A 22,225-nucleotide genomic window follows, 5' to 3' on the forward strand; every position below is an offset into this window, starting at 1 on the left:
AGGGTCTTACTGCATCAGGAAAATATTTGTTCTGACACGGCAGATTTGACAGGTCGTACTACCCCTTGTTGAAATACATTTCAGTTACAGCTTTGATTCATGAACAATACTTCAAAAAACAGCAGGCAATAATTAGTATAAATGGGGTTATCTACCACTGACAATGTGATTTGATCATCCAGTCTCCAATGATAATCAAACACAGAAGGCAATGTGTCACATTCATCCTAAACATCAAGTACAAATGGAGTGAAAAAAACAAAACAAAGTCTATTAATAGCACATAGTTTATATCATTGATAAACCACATACATACATATACACATATATTTACATACACATGACAAACCATGTTGTTATCTGTTGAACGAAGACTATACCCCTGACAGTATGCAATGAAGCGGATACAGAGGAAACGGGTTTCACAAGGCTCCGGGACTGTTCATGTCATCCTCAGGGGTGGTGGGGGGCTGGGATATTACCTAAAATATAATCTAGTCTGAAAGGGGAAAAAACATAACTTCTACACTAAAAATAAACTTCAAGATGATGGAAGGGATTTTGGTGTGTAATGGATGCCCAAACTAATGTCAGGTTGAAATAATAATAACAAAAAAAAAGAAGAAGTATTTTCTTGAACAAAAAAAAAATCCCAAGGCTACCCCTTCCTATTAATCAAATAAATTTGAGGTTTGTATAACAGCTTTTACATATTACCCTGAAAATTTAAACATATGAACATTTGTGACAGTGTATGTTGATAGAGTATGCATACACTACTTGTAACAGAGGTCAAATATTCCAAAGTGTCACCGTTATCTACCTCAGATTTCATTCTTTTTCAAACTTTCCTGCACACATACAGTAAGGTCTTGAAATTTTAGTGGCATTGAATATATCATGCACAAGCAGGTGATCGCCAGACTGCCAAAATTAATATTTTTTCTCTCCATGCTACAAGAATATACTAAATGAGGTAGCAATTCACAGCTGAGACGAACTTATGTCAATAAATATTTCATAATTTTACAAACCAAGAAATACAAAATGTCAAACTCCAGTTAGATCCACCAACATCAATAAGTCAAACAGGATGGCATGAAGGAATCAAACATATCATGGCAACTAATTTCTTATGGTTTTGGGTCAAACTCAAGTCAAACATGATCAAAACTCAAAGTTGCAGCCTGCTAACTGTAACGTAATGTTAAATGCGAAAACAGGCCAAAGATATTGGTAATGTTGGTACTCTACTCATAAGAGAATAACTAACAACTGAAACAGAGCAACTAATATTGATAAAAGGAACTAATATCATACACTGACTAAAATCTCAATTTTGTCACAAATAAATACAAATTATATCCATTACACAATTATCCACAGTTTATACCGTTCAAATTATCTTGACATTAAACCAGTGAGTCTACAATACTAATTACAATTAAATACATTTAATTCTTACTGTAGTAATATTCCCTGAAGCATCAATAGTTTAAATACATTGTGTACAGAACAAAGGAAAATACCAGACAAACATCATCAAATGGAATATGATACAGTCAGGCATAATTAATCCCTTGGGCAGTCGATCAACTTCCGCAGCATGTCCTTGGATGAAGCGATGGGTTGTTTTCAAGTAAAACATGTTCTGTTTTATCGACAGACATAAGCATGGTAAGCAACAGGACAGGCACATCTACTTGTGCTCAAGAGTGAAAGTCAAGGCATGTACATGTTGGATTTAGCAATTTGAAAGCCTTGTTAGGGGTGTAACATTATTGTATTACAATCAACATCACTGATATGCATCCTTTTACAAGACTCAGATGACACATAGTGATGTAATGATGAATGATTAAAAAAAAATTTTTACTAGTTGCACCAAAAATAAGTAATTTATGGATACATTGTCAGGAAAAAACAGGAAACAGTTTTTGAATAACATTCTGTAATTTGAAATTATGATGAAAATGGGCACTGACATGTTGGGAAAACACATGAAACGGAACCAATTATGATGAATTAGTTATGAAAAAAAGATTATGATCAATAATCCTCAATGAGATCCCAACAAAACTGCAAATAATGACTGGATGATTGTGAAAAATTATCAATACAAATTCCGACCTTAAAGACATGTTACTTCAGCTTTCCCAAATACATGTTCTCTACAACCCACTGATACTGTTCCCCTAACGAATGGCAACTGTCACAAAGGTTATGTACAAGAGCGATCTCTATGTCCAACACTGTAAAGAAACATCACTCGTCGTATGCGACATCAAACATAAGCCTGGTACTTCGGTGCTCTTGTTGTTGAGAAGCAAGTCCTGATCAATATCACTCATTTTATACAGCACATGCTGTCTTAGTCATGATTAAGACAGAAATCTTATATCAGCTAACAAAATAGCCACTGGCCTATCAATGCATCTTGGTAATACTAGGGTCCTTTTTATGGGATGGCTTAACTGGACACAGGTAGATGAAAAGGCATGTTTCCTGCTGTCACTGATGTCTTGTATTTTATAGGATAAAACAGCTAGGAATTGTATTTTGAAAAAAAAATAAGGAAATGTGGTTCTGCAACGATTGAGAAAGCCCTTCAAAGTTGACATACAAGGGACATATTCAAAAGAAACTAAAAGGCTAAAGTACCAATTTAGTAACATCCATATAACTCTTGGTTGAAAATTTGACATTTAAGATAATAACATAATCAATTTCAAAGATGTCAGTGAGTTAACTTAGTCTAACTCTCCTGCTCCTCTCCCGGGGTCCAGTTTCGACCACCACTATATACCTAGGTAAGAAGTAATATTTTAGATCACTTTTGTTTTTGCAATATTGCAGCAATATCACAGCAGGGACACATGCAAAGTGGTTCAAATAATGTTCAGGGATTTATCTAGTGTTCACACTAAATGCTCTTATCTTCTTTATTTCAGAGACATATAAACATTGCATTCAATACAATAATGTAAAATAAATGTGTAAGTTTCTTCCTCTTCACTGGTCCTGTCGTCAGTGAAATACAGGTCACCTGGACCAAGTCATCACACCATTTATAAAGACTACCATGAATTGTTCAATTTGGGAATCTTTACTGACATTTGTGGCAGACTTGGAGCCAAAGAACGGCATTTGAGCAGGTCCATGATGGGCTTCTTTGCGACTGATGACTACGTTAACTACTAGACTAACCCATGCCCTCATAGATCATGATAGATGACATCATAACAGGTCACATTATTAATTCCCTGAAATTATTTCTTCCAACCCTTCCATACATCTTGCTCAAAGGAATCCATGTGCGACACTTAACACAGGTATGGTGTACTACTGGAGAGAATAATTTTGGCGATGAAATTTCCTTCAGCAAGAGATGCTTGGGTTGTTGGAAAAGAAGAACCTGCCAGGTGCCAAACAAATGGAGTTCCGAGCAGACTTTTCGGTGTGGAACAAACTGAATACATTCACCAACTATATCTATATACAACTGCTGAAGACTGGGACTGTGTACTGCTGGTGGTGTCCCAAAATTACTTGCAGTTTTCACCCTTGACACATGGTATAAAATAGCCACAAGAAAACAAACACATCGAAATAATTCCACAGTAAATTTACATGAAATATGATAGGATGAAAGACAAGCTATTTCTTGAGATTGCAGCTACTTTATACCGTGAATCGAGGTCATGGTTAGATTGCAACGGTCTGGTTTGGAGAACAATTTGGGATACACTAGTTATGACACTAGGACCGTAACTAAGTGACTAGTGTTTAGGAAGGTTATCACCGACAAAGATTGCTCCATGAAACAATATTCTCAAAAATATTGTTCCCAACAAATTCTTTCTAACATATATGACATATACTCATTTTAGAATCCTAACACCGTAAAAATACCCCTCAGTACTAGTAAGGGTAGTATATGATTTCAGCATTCGTAAATGGGTTTGAAAATACAAATAATTTGTACAACATTTAAGTTGACATACAATCATACCATTAGTATCATAACATATTTAAGTCTCTTTTTATGGAATCCTGAGGCAAATATACAAAGGTCTTACCATTCACCAATATGAAAGATTATGGTTAAACATTTCAAAGCCAACCATTAACTTCTAAATTGTTAATCTTTCAACCAAAGTGTTCAAACTGACATGTTAATCAAATCTGCAAGACACTTCTCCAATATGATTCTTTTCTAAAAGCAACGACAGAAGACATAGTTTGCAAAAAACAAAACGCATAGACATCTTACAAGAGTGGATCAACTTAAACATGCTGAAATTGTTACCATGGTTACTAAGCTGAAACAGTTAGCATGGTAACCATGTAGAAATTTACCATGGTAACCATGCTCAGGTGATCTGTACATGAGTAAAGTGCTTCACAAAGTCTGACTATATCATCCACAAACCTCATGGCAAGTTTAAACTTACTATCAGGCAAAGAGCTTCAGAGGGTGGCTTAAACAGAGGATTTGTCCATTCAGCACTGAGAAATAGAGCTGAATCAAACCCTCTTATCTAGCTCAGTTGTAGGTGATGAATCTACAACCTTACTGTTCAAGGACAAATCCCCTCAAAGCCTCATCTTATCCTACAGATATTAATTGAATATTTTGGCAGTAATATCAGAAAAAGCTTCGTCTAAATGAACCAAATTGTACACTAATTCAAGCACGTGTCTCCACATCAGTCCAGGAGCGCACAGACTTTCAATGACGAAAAACAGTCCAGAGTGACCATGACACCTCTTGTTCTCTACTTTGATTGATGCGGGTAATTGGCACAATATATAGCCACTCTATTCACTCGCGAGAAGTATAATGGCTTCATGGGAAGTCACATTTACTGCACATTTTCCGCATTCAGAACGTGCACTTCAGCATACATAACATCGACTCTCAGTCATCATCAACCCAAGCAACTCAAACATCCAAGGAACTATTTTACGTGGCGTAGCGTTTTGTCCACTGTCGTGCAATGCGGTCGTGTTCCTCGCGGTTGTTGGTGTATTGTTGGGCAATGCTGCCAACCAGGGGGTCGTTGGGGTTGCAGTCTGTTAACAAGGAACATACAGACAGCAGGACTTTAGAAATGGTAAGTGCTGGACTCCAGTTGTCCTTGAGTATATCCAAGCATATGGTGCCTTGACTGTTTATGTTGCAATGGTAGATGCGGGTACGGAATATCACCTGAAAGAAACAACAGCTTGTTTATCGACCAACCAGATATATTTGAAGACATAATTAAACATTCAAGTGACAATAAATCCCACTACTTAACCTTATATCATTCAACTGGTGTCATGTCACTTGATACCGACTGAAAGTTGTTTAATGTCAAGTGTCCTCTGAAATGCATGCTTTCATAACAGGGATGGCTACCCACCTGCCCTATGCTAATCTCTTCACTTGTTAATACATTGGATTTATCCAAATTAATATTTGTTGAAATTGTCAGCTGTAAAAAAGTTTTGTTGGTTTGTTGTCTAACGCCGCACTCAGCAATATTCCCGCAAAATGACAGTGGTCTGTAAATAATCAGACAATCAAGTGATTGACATCATGAGCATCGATCCATGCAATTGGGATCAATGACATGCATCAACTAAGTCAGCGAGCCTGACCATCCAATCCCGTTAGTTGCCTCTTCCGACAAGCACAGTCACCGTTTACGGCAAGCATGGGTTCCCGGCGACATATTCTACCCCGGATCTTCCCGGGGCAGTTGTGAAATAGTCCTGTAGTAAATCTTGTCTAGGTCATCTGAATGGCCACAAGATTTATGATATTGAACACCAATCAAACTTGACCCGGGCCCTCTCAACAAAGCGATCATAGCGCCAAGATGATCATAGCTCCCATACTTTAACATTGACTTACGACAGTTGTAGTGCTACGATCGCTTTGTTTAACGGGGCCCTGATAACATTACGAGACGATACTTGATGTCTAACCTATGTTGGAGGTTCAAAACCATGACCAACAAAATGTTATACCTTAAACCACAGGGCCAACCCATAATAAATTGTAATGCAGGTCAATCTGCCTTATGCATGAATTCAAAACTTGACCTGACAACATTATAAGATGATACGTGATGTCTCATCGCCCATGTTGTCACAGATCACCCAACACACTCAATATGTATCATAAATTAGGCAAGATCTAACCAGCATATCATCACTGAGTGAGTTATTTCAGTGATATCATATTGTGTCAGCAAAATCTGGGATTCAAACTCATGACCAGTAAAGTGTAGCACCTTAAACCACAGGGCCAGCCCATAATAGATTGTAATGCAGGTTAATCTGCCTTGTGTAAAATCAAAACAGGGTCTTAGCTAATGTCCTAACCACTTGGCTACAACCCAACCCCAACTTTTTATTTCATTTGTTAACTGATGATGTTACCCACAACAATCAGCATACACAGGTACTTGAGAACTGAAATACTGTATTTATCCAGAAAATATCAATATTTCATTTGAGTGAAGAAAAACTGAATGTCAGAACTACTTTCAATCATCTCTATGACAATGGTTTTCAGAGCGAGTTCATAAGGAAAAAACAAAAAAGAGAACATTTGTCTCTTCTTGTCAAACAACATGTTTATCTCATTTTGTGGCCTGACAATATTGACATTTTCACATAGCTGTATCACTCACAAAAATATGAGAGATGATCTAAACATGTCATTTGACAAGATAACTCAAATATCCTGTATAAAACAATACTTTATTCAGCCGGTGCACAGCTGTCAATACAAAGGGCACTGGACTCTATATATGCTGTTTGATTCATTACAGTACAATATGATGTTTGTGAGACAGCTCAAATCACCAATGTCTCTGGCTGCCTGCATCATCTGATGCACAAGGAAACAGTGGCATGTCCTACTTGTCATCAAACACCATCAGGGGTCACGGGTGGCCCAGTCGTCTAAGGCGCCGCAATTCGCTGTGCAGAGTTGTGTCTCTTGGACACGCCAGAAACCTATGATTGTGGGTTCGAATCTCGGTTCGCCCCAATTGTGTTTCTAGGTTTGTCAGCACCATACCCGTGCTCGTTGGTTTCACCGAAGTGGTAAACGTCTGAGACCTGCATCACTTTGGGCCTTCCTCCTACATAAGCTGACACGCCATGATATAACTGGAATACTGTAAAAAGCGGCATCCCAACTCACTCACTTAAACACCATCATGTCATATGATATTTACAATGCAACTTACATGACCTTTGAAGTGTCTTCCATGATAGTATTGAACCCACATAATATACTCCCTACTCTACAGACATTTTGATCATCTGATCCTTGTTTTGAGGCAAGGATGAGGAGCAAGAACACCTGGACTCCAGGACCTGACTACAATGCATGGCCCGTTACATTGCTGTAGGCTATCTGCTGGTTATCAATACACCGTCATCAAACACAAGGCCATAACACACTGTGGCTGATGGTTACAACACTCCAGCCTCAGTAAAACACTGAGTGTCATGTCACAAAGTGTTATTTCATAGACTATATAGCCTGATACCATTATCCAACAGTGTAATCTCATACACCAGTCATAATAAAATCAAAGCTAACATTGGGCCCAATTACTGCCTGAAGCAACAGAATAGCCAATACTGACTAAACTATATTTGCTGACACAATACCTTCTCATATTATAAACTGTATATAGTAAGACTGCATAGTATTGCTGGTACCAAGGTAAATCGTGATAAAAACTTTCAACAGAATGTATTGCGTTATGATCTACATGGGTTGGTATATTTAGAACATACATGGGTAAGTGTATTTCTTTTGGTTATGACCATAATGAAATAATTAACATCTTCCTCGTACAACTAATCTCAGGTGAGCAATATTTCTGGTGAGCAAATTGTTGCTGTGTTTCCTCCTTGATTAAGTGGTATCAATGGTGGCCGAGCCTCTACAAGAATGTTCCAATAAAAGGGGTAAAGCTGATATATGCTGCTATTTTGGGTCTTAAAAGGAAGGGAAGTTCAAAAGATGCAACTCCTTCTGTCACTATCTCTTTCTGAAACTACCTCCTGTAGATACCTCCTTCTGCAACTACATCTTTACTACCTCATTCTGTAGCTACCTCTTTCTGCAACTACCTATTTCTGTAACTATCTCTTTCAGCAACTACCTCTTTCTGTAACTACCTCCTTCTGCAACTACCTCTTTCTGTTGCTACCTCTTTCTGCAACTACCTATTTCTGTAACTATCTCTTTCTGTAGCCCCTGTAACTACCTCTTTCTGTAACTACCTCCTTATGCAACAACCACTTTCTGCAAATACCTCCTGTAATTACCTCCTTCTGTAACTACCTCCTTCTGCAACAACCTCTTTCTGCAAATACCTCCTGTAACTACCTCCTTCTGTAACTACCTCCTTCTGCAGCTACCTCTTTCCGTAGCTTCTGTAACTACCCCTCTGAGCAACTACCTGTACATGACTTTCTGCAACCAACTCTACGTCACTCCATCAACTACCTCTATGTCACTCCCTGCAGCTACTTCTACATCACATAAAGAATTGGAATCAGTGGTAATATTGGATCCGAACCCAAGGCTAGTGGATACTTGAACTGTGAAATTGGTCCTGCCTTAAACTGCTGGGCGGTCATTGTCCCTGTTAACAAATACCCCAGACCGCTAGCTAGATGTGTTTTGGCTCTGGGTTACATTACTATCAAAAGACCCAATCTATTAGCGATCAGCACATACTTATCTCATTGGTATATTTTTATGATCAGGGCCTATTTCCACATCCGTGATCAACTCAACGTCTACTTGATGGTCAGTTGTGCCCTTGTAGTGACCTACCTTTGGTGGCTTGAATGGATAGTCCTGAGTGAAATGTATATCCAGGAAGAAGACTCCTCCCTCGTAAACTGACCCCTTGGGTCCCAGGATGGTGGACACCCACTCATACAGGTTGTCTCCCTTTGGTCCAGCACTGCAACAGAAGGTCAAGGTCAGGTTAACCAGTTCAAAATCATAACTGTTTGCGTAATAAAAGCCTAAGTAACATGTGATCAAGCAATGTCAGTACATTATGCTTTTTGCTAACATTTGTCAATAATAAAATGAAGCAAAAAGAAATAAAACAACATATCTTGAAGGTTCTTAAATTCTCTAAAATGTTCTGTCTGGGTTGCTGTTTAATGTTACAACATTCCATGACACTGTTTATCTGGCCTGCATGAGCCACATCTCTTCTAGGATATTTGTGCTCAACTGATTTTGATGTGCAGAATTGTATGACTTCACAGACGTAAAAAGCAGTGTTAATGCTGATGCAGCTATAAACATTCACTCACTTACTGTGTGACCTCTAGGTTCCCTAATGCGGACTGATTTGGTTAGCTTCTGTGTCAACATATGTCAAACATGTTTTCTTATATTCAAATCCAACAATCTTTGCCATTGTTAATCATGCAATAATGAGTCTTTCACGAGTAATAGCCTGTTCCTGTGATCTATGACCTACTGGATATTGACCAAATGACATGCTGTCAAAAATGACAAATATGGTATTCGGGAATGTCCATAAAGCACAATCAGGTCAAAATAATCAATATCAAGTAATCTGGAAAACAAAAGTATTACCAGGATGAGGACTGTTGGCCTGACAACTGAATACCACCATGCTTACAGCATGAGCTCTATCATCTCCAACAACTAATAAATACAGAAAACAAACCAGTTCATCAAAATGTCAACACACTTCTCAGGCAGCTTTCTGTCAACATGTCCTCTGCATTATTTTTTTATACTCCACCAAACTTCCAGGAATTCTTTTTTTCTCTATTTTACACCAGCAACTGCTGACAGCTCTCTATAATTCACTTCTGACACCTAATTGTATGGAAAAGGCAGGCTGATGATCAAAGTGGACTGATGACAAATCAAATCAATACCTCTATGGGTTTTTATTCATTACAATTGCTACACATCAGTGAAGCAGCACTCGTGGACAGCTGCCCCAGATTACAGCATCTGTTATTGATCTATCAGAACACAGTTTAACTTATTTAAAAGGTGTAAAAAAGTAAGGTTTCATACACCCTTCATAGTGACAATATTTATTTTAACAACAGAATGTAAATGACAAAGTACAATATCAACCAGAGCTGTTTGTGGAGACCGATAAGATTGTCTCTCTCAGAAATCCGTACAAAATGCTTCCATATTGGCAAAAGAGTGACTTTAGTTTGGTCTTGTGATTAAAGGCGCTTAATTCAATTCGCTTAAAGATCTGGCCCTTAATTCAAGCAGTACTCCATTAATCAGATATTTATTAAAACACCTATTTCACATGTTTAAATTTTGCCCCCAAATTCTATTCACTGTAGGTTGTAAACCCTTGACTACACTATGTTCTTAAAACTAACCCCAAAAGAAAGAAAAAAGTATTTTTTTCAACATCTTCAATTCCTTTACTTTCAAGTAGATCAATCTACTTAAACTTTCAAGAGAAAAATATTAAAGAGATATTCCAAGCCATTTTTCAGCAGTATAATTTCACTGTACAAGCACACTAACCAGGGCTTGATAATGTGGGCACAAAGGTACAACATTCTCTCTCTCTCTCTCTCTCTCTCTCTCTCTCTCTCTCTCTCTCTCTCTCTCTCTCTCTCTCTCTCTCTCTCTCTCTCTCTCTCTCTCTCAACATGTTTAAATCAAAGATGACAGACTTCTGCAGCACAATATGTACTCATCATCGTCCTCGTGATTGTAACTAAGGTTGGTTGGCTGGTTTGTTGTTTAATGGCGCACTCAGCAATATTCCAGCTTTATGATGGTGGTCTGAAACTAAGAGTCTGGACCAGACAATCCAGTGATTGATATCATGAGCATTGATCCACACAATTGGATTCAATGACATGCATCAACCAAGCCAGCGAACCTGACCACCCGACCAGTTAGATGCCTCTTACCACAAGATGTCTGTATTAGTCAAGTTTGTTTTGTTTTTATTGGGTTGTTTAACGCCGGCTATATGATGGAAGTCTGTAAATAATCAAGTCTGGACAAGACAATCCAGTTATTGACATCATGAGCATCGATCCACACAAATTGGGATATGATGACATGATTCAACCTAGTCAACAAGCCTGACCACCAGACCCTTTTACGGCAAGCATGGGTTGCTGAAGACCTATTCTACCCCAGATCTTCACAGGTCTATTAGTCAAGAAGTAACTGAAGTAATTACCCCATACCAATGGTTGATAGTGAGAGCACCTGGGGCACCATGACTGTCAGTCAGGGCACAGCAGGGACTTCAATTACAATCAAACTAAAACACACTAGACAAATGTCGAACACATCACATGAATTAAACCACTTGTAAATAGTCATTAGTGTCTAATCAAAATACCCTAACCTGAAAATGTTGACTAAATCTGAGGACAATTTTATCCCGTAGGAAGCCTTCCCCAAATTCCTTACACCTCAACTCACCAATAAGCACATAACTCTATTCATCAAAGCATTAGGACATATGTTCAGGTTCGGAGTAACAGATGCACTTTGATGGGGCCCTCAACGGGTTGGAGAAATATTGATTTTCCGCCTTTCTATAAAGAAATAAGCAAGGCTGACGTTGTGTGTTCCATGTCTGTATAAATATTTAAGCTGACAAGTCAATAGTTTCACTAGCCAGTCATACCCAGTCAGCCAAAAAAGCCATTTATGTCCTGAGGGTTGCAAAAGATTTGAGATTCAGAACCGGCTATTTTGTGAAAATCTGTACCAGTTAAAAGCAGCAGTGTTATACTCTTTAAGTTTAAGGTTTTCTCATTTAGGTGTATAAGTAAATTCATTAACCAACTTTGAAGGAATCATTTAATGATTATAAATCCAACTGAGCTAGTACCAAATACACAATTATGTTACAAAGAGACTGAAAAGTAAAAAAAACATTGAATAATGATTGAAACATCAGTAAACATTTAACAATATCAGATACTATCTTGTCAGAGCTAGCCATGCATTAAATAGTGTCAGAGTTGAATATCTTTTATCTGTCAACACTGTTTAGAATAGATATGCAACAATTATGCATGCAACTGATATGCTTATGCCTTGAGTAGCAGACTGTCAGCATAATGTCAGCTTAGATGTCTGTCATGAATAGTAGGGTTGGTTGATCAAGCCTACAAGAGTCGACAGCCTCCACATTCTCAAATGTTTGAGAGAATAAATATTTTGACTTGACACTTAAGCTGAATCAATAAAAATAACTGCTCTGGAATGACTGTGAAAAACAACCAGAGTGAATAAACATGCTAAAAGCAAAAATAAATGCCTTTGTCGGACTCGTTTAAGTTAAAAAAATTAAATTAGAAATGTTTTTCATGTCCATTTAGAATGGGTTAAATTTTTATATGGAAAGTCTGTTTCTTTGTTACTGAAGTGTGTTTAATTGAAAACACTTAACTAGTCATTTTAACACCACCTCCCTCCGAAGCTTTCTCTGCACTACAACACCTGCAACCTTTTGCAAACTTCAACTTCAAACAGCTGTTGCAGGAAAATGACTGCACATGGGAAAGAAGTCATACAATATCTTGTCACATGTCCCTGTTTCATGACATTCCAATTTGTCCTCACTGGATAATATGACATGATATATACAAGAGTAATCAGAAACATGACATATCCCCCCCCGGCAGCTGTCTGTAAAGTAACCACAAGTAAATGTACAATTCTGTATGTAATGAGTCAAGAGTTGAATGTTCTTTAAGAAGCATACATTGTTTACCAACAAAAGATCCACCATGGTCGCATCCATATGAAATGGAAAGTAAAACGTGTGTTTCTGTGGGGTTTTTTTTATGCAAACAAATGACAAATAAACATTTCTATAACTCCTTAATATCAAATGGCACCTGTTCAGTATGTCCTTTATATATGGACATGCAATGTTTGGCAAGGAAACATTTAACAGTTTATTTGTTATACTTCATAAATGAACCCACCCTATATGAAAACTTAAATCCAACTTGTTACCATGTTAACGTAAAAAATAAAAAAATCTAAAATTCCTAAATAGCAAAAGGCACCAGTTCAGCATGAGTCTGATAGACATGCAAAGTTTTGTAAGAAAGATTTGAATGGGTTTTGAGTTATGCTCCGGAAACGAACTCTACCCTATAGAACTTAAGTCCAACTGGTTGCCATGGAAACGTAAAAAATAAATGTAAATAAAATTCCTAAATAGCAAAAGGCACCAGTTCAGTATGTGCCTGTTAGACATGCAAAGTTTGGTAAGAAAATATTTAACGTTTCTTGAGTTACGATCCGGAAACGAACATCAACCTTATACAACTTAAGTCCAACTTGTTACCATGGAAACGTAAAAAATAAAATTTTCTAAAATCCCTAAATAGCAAAAGGCACAACTTCAGTATGTGACTGATAGATATGCCAAGTTTCGATCAAATACACTGAATTATTTTCGAGTTCTGCCCCGGAAAAAGGAAATGATACTAGACGGATGGACGGACAGACAGACTGGCTGATCGCTACATACCCCCGTATTATATGCCGGGGGGTTAATAAGAATGAATTATTACAGAGAGGCCATTACACAACAATGAAGGAAAAGATAGGCCATCACACAACAATGAAGGAAAAGAAAGGCCATCACACAACAATGAAGGAAAAGAGAGGCCATCACACAACAATGAAGGAAAAGAGAGGCCATCACACAATAATAATCAGAGAGGCCATCACACAATAATAATCAGAGAGGCCATCATCTCACAGCAAGGAATGATGACAGATAGAGGCTAACTCCCCTGTCACTCACTATCCCATTTGTTGCAATTATACAACTAACATGCAGTCTAATGAGCAATCAATGAGACACATAATAATAACACCTGCTTGAGAGCCAGCCCAGCTTCCATATTGATCAGGGAAATATAGCAGGGTAAACATGTGCTCCGTCAACACATCAACTTCACTCAGCAGAGCCCAACAGGGAATGTTTCCGTTTATTGTAGTTTCTTTTGAGAAGTAAAAACAAACAGATCTAGCAAAGCTAGTTTTTATGTGGCGGCCTGAATCTGTCAGATAAAATCATGTAAGTTTCACTGTAGCTTTGGCAGAGCTTATCTCAGTTTAACAAACCATTGGTGGGAAGTTAATCGGACGTTATAATACCTAAGGTAACTATAAAACAGAGCTGGAAATTGAGCCCGCATGTTGGTCTGATATCTGCAAAAGTCAGCTGAACAAATATATAAAATAAATTTTTGTTTAATAATAGAGTTTCAGAAATGCTTCAAAATGCTTATGTTGGTGTTTGTTATATTTGTGTACAGATACTGTTGTTTCTGTAACTCCTAGATGCAGAAGATATCCTTTGGCGCTAATAAAAGACCATCTCATCTCAAACTGACTCGACAGTTTCTAGCTGCAAAAGTTTCAGACCAGAAATGCCTAGAGTGAGGGTTTACCTCACCCTCAGCAATATTCCAGCCCTATCAAGGCAGAGGGCACTACAATAGGCTTCCCACATTGCACCTATGAGAGGTATCTGACACAGGTCTTCAGAGGCGACCTGGCAACACTTCATCGGCTCGGCTACCCCACCTGTCAAGACTCGAAATGAAACTCAGTCACAACAAAAGTAACCTCATGAGCTTTTATTCAACACAACTATGACCAGTTTGTACAGATCCATGTTCTCCACTAAGTTCATTCCAACGGTCACTTGAGCAATACGTTAGTTATTGCTTTTCAACTTGTTTGTTGTTTAAGGTGACGTGAAGTAAAATGGGTTTTATCATAGTGTTTAAGATTATTGCACTTATATAGCGAAGTGCATACGTGTGTCTGCTTGTGCTATAAGGACTAATGCCGTTTTTTACAGTGCTTGCCCCCTGAGATGCCATCTTGTAGTTTAACATTGATATCCCACTCAGACACAGTATATACTGACTCCAAGCCAACCAATCCTTGTTTTAGCCCCCTAATGCCAAACGGCAGGCAGGGTAACAATTACCATCTTTTAACTTCTTTTGGAATGACACGGCTGGTGATTGAGTTTGGAGTTCGTTGATTAACACCACACTCAGAAACATTCCAGCAATGTCGGGACCGACAATCCCTGCTGTTCGCATACAATGACATCTACCACGTCACCATTTCGTAGCCTGTTACAACCAGCAAAGGTCTCTGTTTGCCCATGGTCAAGCAGTAACCAGGCTTCACAGTCTAGGATGATTAAAAATCTCAGCACAATTAGAACAACATCCAATCAAATAAATACAATATTCTTTATGCTTAAGTCGTTCTTCACAGAAGGAGCTCAGGTCATTAGTTAAAATGTTTGCAAAAACTGCATTCTTAACATAACATGAACAATTTGGGTTCTTCACTGCCATACGTGATCTGAATAGTTTGTGAATTTACTTCCCAGAAGTATTGCAACAGGACATGCCAGACAAATAACAGGATCTTTTCCCCTCCTGCACTGATTCACATTCTCCTACACATAACAGGGAGCTTCCAAGCAGCGGAATCCCCATAATGTTCACCTTCTCCTACACATAACAGGGAGCTTCCAAGCAGGGGAATCCCCATAATATTCACTTCCTCCTCCTACATACAACAGGGAGCTTCCAAGCAGGGGAATCCCCACACAACCATATGGAGGAAAAAATCTGCAGTATTTGGCACAGATATTGAGCTTTGTTGACACAAAGTGTTAAAACTTGCTAAACAAATAAACACACGCATGGATAATTTTAAAAGTTTTTCTACTGTCTGTTAAGAAGACTGATGAGAGACTTGATTAAGATCCAGACAAGCGTGTGTGTTTTGTCTTTCTGGAATACAAGGGAAACGCTACCAGAGATTGTGCAGTGGGCTGTGTAGACTGTGCGTGGTGTACCAGATAGGGAATCTGTATGTTGTTGCTTGTCAGGGCATGGCAAACATGGGATGTACATTGTACAGTATTTCCTTAGTAGGACATGAAATATAAACGTTACAGCGACAATTGTATGGATAGAGTAGGTTTGATAAATTGTCAATATTAGTTAGTTGGGATAAACGTTGATGGGGAAATGACAGATGTTGAGCAATACTAAGTGGATACATCCAACTCCCTTTCCCCATTTTTCCAACTCTACCTCCTACCACACCTTTTCCACCTCCAGAAACCATGTGTTAATTCAGTGTGCAGTCAGTCTTGGATGTGTTGTTCACTTCTTGTCTTTGGTTGTATGTATTGTCCTCTTTCAAATTCAGACTCAGTTACTGAGACACTCACACAGAAGCATACTGTGAGACTGAGATGGCAGATTGAGACAGTCAAAAACAACCACACATATAGTCAGATTCCGATAACCACATAAGCAGATTAAGAAACAACCATGCATAGTCAGATTCAGAAAATACATACTGCCAGATTCAGACACAATCAGCCACACTCCGACACAACCACACATGTCGCCAGATTCAGACACAATTAGCCACAGTCCGACACAACCACATATATCGCCAGATTCAGACACAATCAGCCACAGTCCGACACAACCACACATGTCGCCAGATTCAGACACAATCAGCCACAGTCCGACACGACCACAGATGTCGCCAGATTCAGACACAATCAGCAACAGTCTGACACAACCACACATGTTGCCAGATTCAGACACAATCAGCAACAGTCTGACACAACCACACATGTCGCCAGATTCAGACACAATCAGCCACACTCCGACACAACCACACATGTCGCCAGATTCAGACACAATCAGCCACAGTCTGACACAACCACACATGTTGCCAGATTCAGACACAATCAGCAACAGTCTGACACAACCACACATGTCGCCAGATTCAGACACAATCAGCCACAGTCTGACACAACCACACATGTCGCCAGATTCAGACACAATCAGCAACAGTCTGACACAACCACACATGTTGCCAGATTCAGACACAATCAGCCACAGTCCGACACAACCACACATGTCGCCAGATTCAGACACAATCAGCAACAGTCTGAAACAACCACACATGTTGCCAGATTCAGACACAATCAGCAACAGTCTGACACAACCACACATGTCGCGAGATTCAGACACAATCAGCAACAGTCTGACACAACCACACATGTCGCCAGATTCAGACACAATCAGGCAGTCAGACACAGATACATGGTAGCCAGGCACACAGCAGATTCCTGACACAGGGGTAGTTGATGATATTCCCTGTGATGGTGGAGGTGCCTTATGCCTGGTAGGATGAGAAGCTGCATCAGATTGAACCCTGTCTCTTCTCTCTCCCAACAACAAAATGCAGGCATCCCACAGTGTTCCCTCAGACCAAAAAACAATACAACTACTTCCCTTTCATTCATGTTGAATTATCTCCTGTGATTTTTTCCCCATGGCAACTGAGAACTAAGTATCAATGACAGACCGATGGGTAGGCATTCACTATCTGGATGGCAAGGCATTCACTATCTCGGACTGGCTGGAAGCAAAGAGCTCATGAGTAACAGCCACAACAGATTCAGCTATTCTGGTCTACAATGGCACTGGGAACACAGAAGGTCATTAACATTCTTCAGATTTGCCAACCCAAACTGGGCCCCCTGCTACAAGTCAGGCATTCTCTAGGCAGATTGACTGAAACTGACAGCCTGGCTGAAGACAAGATGGACCAGTCCACTTCCTACCAGGGGGGATGGGCTGTGATTCCTATCAGCTGTTGGGTCAATAGTGATATTATTATCTTTATTAGCAGGTGATTAGGAAGAATGAATTCGATGGCCTGGGAAAGCAATTCAACCATTGAATTGCAAATATTCACTTTGAGAATCTCGGAGAAATTTGGCGGAGTATGTTTGCAGTACTGAATTAGAAAAGAATATTGATTTTTTTCACTCTCTTCCTGTTCATACTGGTTTAACTTTTTTGTGTATCAAACCCATTTGTACAAATCATAAATACAGCTGTTGAACCTTCATGCACAGAGTCTGTGACAGTATTTAAAGAGAATTATTTCTTGTAACAACATGCTTTGCGCTAAACATGCTAAATTAAAGTCTAAAGATTTTCACAAAATTTAATCAAATTCTATTATTATGATATTACCTGTGGCTAGAAAGAACAGGAGGGATAGCAAAACAGACCTGTGAAGAAATATTTACATTACACACACTACTCACAGAAAAACAATATTGACAAATTGTAAACCTGCCACATATTGTTTAGCACAAAAAAGAATTGAGGGAATAAAATCTGATTTCAACTGAACAGCATACTCAACGCCTTATTTTTTGCCTGAAAAGATAAGATACATTCAATGTTAATATGAAAGATGCTCTGTTGGAAACATTCAGGTTGTTCTTTAGAAATTTTGTCTAAAATGGGATGTTAATAATAGTGAGTGACAAAATTCTTAGTTTTATCATTGCATTACAGTTTAACATTAGTGAGTTGGGTTTAAAGCTCTTTGACAATACTCCAGCTGTATTACAGCATGTCTTAACTCTTTCCAAAATGCAGGCCGGTACACCAGCCAAGACATCCTGAGTCCCGAGATACCAGCCACAGGTAGCCACGTCAATATAGTATATACTTTAATGAACCTGTCATATCATTCTTTTATAAAATGTATCATTTCAATTAATCATATTTTGTTGACAGATTAAAAAATTAATTAACTATTTCCCTCAATATCATTGGGAAAAAATATTATCAGACACATGCTTTGACAATTGGTCCATACTGACATGTCAAAGAGCAAAATAAAAACATTTCAAGCAAATCCTTAAATAAATTATATTGGTGTTGAAAGAGAATTTGGGAGGAAAGCCTGAAGTGATACTGGTCTCAGGCATTTACAACTCATTTACAAACATCAAGCACATGTATGGTGCTGACAAACAAAGAAACATTATTACATCAAACTGGGATTCTAACACACGATCTTAGGGTCCTGGTATGCCCAAGGGATGCAACTCTGCACAGCGAACTGCGGCACCTTTAACAGATGACTGGGCCACCTGCGCCCCAGTTTAACATGAACTGCCCTGCTTTGTAACTTTAGTAACTGTAATTATACTTGATTTCCTTCTACACCAATGATTTATATTCTAAACCTTGCAGTAATTAACCAAGGAAGCCAACTCCTTTTGTTTGTTGTTTATTGGTTGTTAAACGCAGCAACATTTCCAAAGAAGGTGGCCAGAAGATAATCCAGTCTGTAGCAGACAAACCAGTGATTGCAGTTATGAGCAACCAATGTACGATGACCCGATCAATATAAGTACCTCATGCTGCTGATGACCCATCCAACCCAGATTCCAAACAGGGTAGAACCTACAAAGCTCAAGGGTGCTAACTAAGGACACTATGAAAACATTGTAACTATTAAATAAGCCCACAGGTTGATTCAAGATAAGGGGAGTGATTGAGTAAGCTGAAGGGGGAGGTAACTCTTCATTTACTATATGTTTTTGTCCTTGACAACTACTTCAACAACTCTGGTTAGCAACTTAAACCTCAAATAAAACATTTATTGTATAACTTTTAATTTACATGGCTGTTCTGGATTAGCAATTCTTATTGACCTTTGTTGATGTCCGGATGATGTCTGATAGTTCAGCCATTTCGGATTTATTCGAATTGAATATTCCAAGATCGTAATGATTCAAGTTACAGTTACAGCTATAAAATATTACTTTACAGTCTATCAGTAGATGTTTTGAGTCATCGATTGTCATCTGCATAGGGGGTGAGGGGGTGGTCAAGGACCAGATTGTTTACATTATCAATTCACTTGATGATGCCGTCACAGTCAAGGGTTTTTATCTACCGATGTTATATTACAGGAAAATTTATGGAATCCATCCGAAATATTAAAATACATGCTTTAAATAGGATTTGTCTTCATGCTGACTTATATCCCATTTTCACAGTTCTAGGAGGTGTGGCCTCAATGTCATTCATTCCAGGTCACGTGACTTCTGGAATGTATAGTTCGTACACTTTCAATTTTCAATTTTTATTGTACGGATTAATTCAGATATATCAATCGTGGGAGGGATACAGCCACGATGTGACAGACAATGCTGAGCGACTGATATTTCCAGTACAGCTGACAGTCAGTATCGTGTCTCAGATATTGAAACCATGTACAAAATTTTTCAGTTCAATGATTAATTAATAAACTAGTTATTGAACTTTACCTACTTGTTGTGTGGTCCTTCTGCATTTCCCTACTTTCTACATTCACAACTTAGATTTTTTTAATATACTTTTAGTAAACCTTGTCTCTGAGCTCCAGTATTTATCTTGTCACATTTTCTTACTGGCGGCAGCATCCATTTATTTTAGTAGTGCATCCTCTAGTAATGATCAATCAATCTACAGCGGTTTCATTGTAATACATTCAAAATAAGGAAGTAATTGTATAGGTGGGTGACATAACCTGTGTAGAAGCTTGAAAATAAAATGGGCTATCCATGTCTTCCAAACCATAATAACCTTGGCCTGAGAATTCTTTATCAGTGTGTGATAAAAAGTGCTCACCAATGGAAGTAATGATCTTAAAATTTCATTCAAATCTCATTATGCTTTCAATCAATAATATTACCAGTGGCTTTTTAGCAAGAAAGAATTTAATCAATTTTATCAAAGAGTGGCAAAGGAATATTAAATGGTTATTTATCAAACATATTAAAGCAGAATAGCATATTTATTCAGGACAACATACTTTAAAACCTGTTTAATCTAGATGGTGTAGCTTCCATCAATATTGTCCTGATAAAGATAGTGGAGAAATGAAAGAATTATTGACAATCAGATTAGCAAGTATGTTGTTAGTTGTTCCGAGGGGATAAGCATATTGAATCAAAGACTTACTGTAGGTAAGGCAACAGAAGAAAACTTTCAGTTACCATAAACACCTCCTGTGAAAATATTCCACCTTCTGAGCTGGATTAAAATTATCTAGCCTGTCTGCATCATAACTTCAGTTAAAAAAAAAAACAGTAGTAATTCCCCATGTTCTAAATGACCAACCAAACAGGTCTTTCAATCGTCTAAGGTGCCACAATTCACTGTGCAGAGCTGCATACCTTGGGCATGCCAGACACCTATTTATCTTAAGTAGTTCGTCTGCACCATATTTGTACTTGTTGGTTTTACCAAAGAAGTTAATGTATTACACCTGCTTCACTTTCGGCTTTCCACCCACATCAATCTGGCACACCGTGATAGAACATAAATACTGTTGAAAGCAATGTACAACCAACCCACTCACTGCTTACACTTCCATTACCACCACAAACTCAAAAAGTAACCTATCCACTTATCGATGAAATCCTGTAATTACCACTGTAAGTAAATGTATCACTTTCACTGATAAAGCAGAGACTTCAATGACAAAAGATAGTGGGCTTCATAAATCTTCCTGCTGTACATAGGCAAGCTTGACTTTCCCTCTTAAAAATGAAAAAAAAAAACAACTTCTTTTGAACACACTATTCCTCCGTCAGTCTTAAAAATTTATTACTGGAAACCGTAAAAAGCATGGTCAGTAAATATTTACACCTTGAAAAAAGCCAGGTTTTGTTTTGTATGGCTCCCTGTCAAAATTTGTCCCTGGCTTGGGAACTGAATGTCTTGTTTTGTGTGTGAGACAAATGGACACTTTTACTACAAGGCTACTGGCTCGCTCTGAAGCTTGTCAGGAAGCAAGACAAGTGTCTCCAGAATGGACAAGCATCCCCCTGCAGATAGTCGCCGTCCATCTGTACTGGTGGCAGATGCAGCTCCAGCCCCAGACACAACCCATGATGGGCTTGCTTGGGTCAGCTGCCATGCTTCTAGACCTACTTAATGGGTGTGATATATGCAGGATGATATATTGATATATATATTGATCAAGGCTAATCTCTCATGATCTTTCATTCCACTTGTTGAATGGACAGACAGAGCAGGGTGAGTGACTAAGTCATTGTACTGTTGGAAGGGAGAGAGCTGAGTGTGATGCTGCTTTGAGCAATAATTGAGTTGTATCACAGCTGGTCAGCTCAATATGGGAGGAATCCTATAGTCATTTACCAATTTAGTGAAACCCATGAGCACAGGATAACAATAAGTGTGAATCTGTTTTGGAAACAACAATGAGAGAATCCTAGCAAGTCTA

General features: G+C 38.5%; 1 protein-coding gene across 4 annotated transcripts in view; it reads right to left on the minus strand.

The window, feature by feature from the left end:
• Positions 1–285: 285 nt before the first annotated feature.
• LOC139465667 (serine/threonine-protein phosphatase 6 regulatory ankyrin repeat subunit B-like) overlaps positions 286–22,225 on the minus strand; it is a 229,112-nt gene continuing 207,172 nt past the window's right edge. For all 4 annotated transcript variants that reach the window (XM_071247412.1, XM_071247411.1, XM_071247418.1 and 1 more), the window contains 2 exons: positions 8,861–8,993; positions 286–5,212 (listed from right to left, as the gene is read on the minus strand). In XM_071247412.1, the coding sequence (XP_071103513.1) occupies positions 4,967–5,212; positions 8,861–8,993 (379 nt within the window). In that variant the 3' untranslated portion in view covers positions 286–4,966. The remainder of the gene's footprint in view (positions 5,213–8,860; positions 8,994–22,225) is intronic.

Source organism: Haliotis cracherodii, unplaced genomic scaffold (assembly GCF_022045235.1).
Source record: "Haliotis cracherodii isolate W230 unplaced genomic scaffold, xgHalCrac1.p SCAF_18, whole genome shotgun sequence".
Classification (NCBI taxonomy): domain Eukaryota; kingdom Metazoa; phylum Mollusca; class Gastropoda; order Lepetellida; family Haliotidae; genus Haliotis; species Haliotis cracherodii.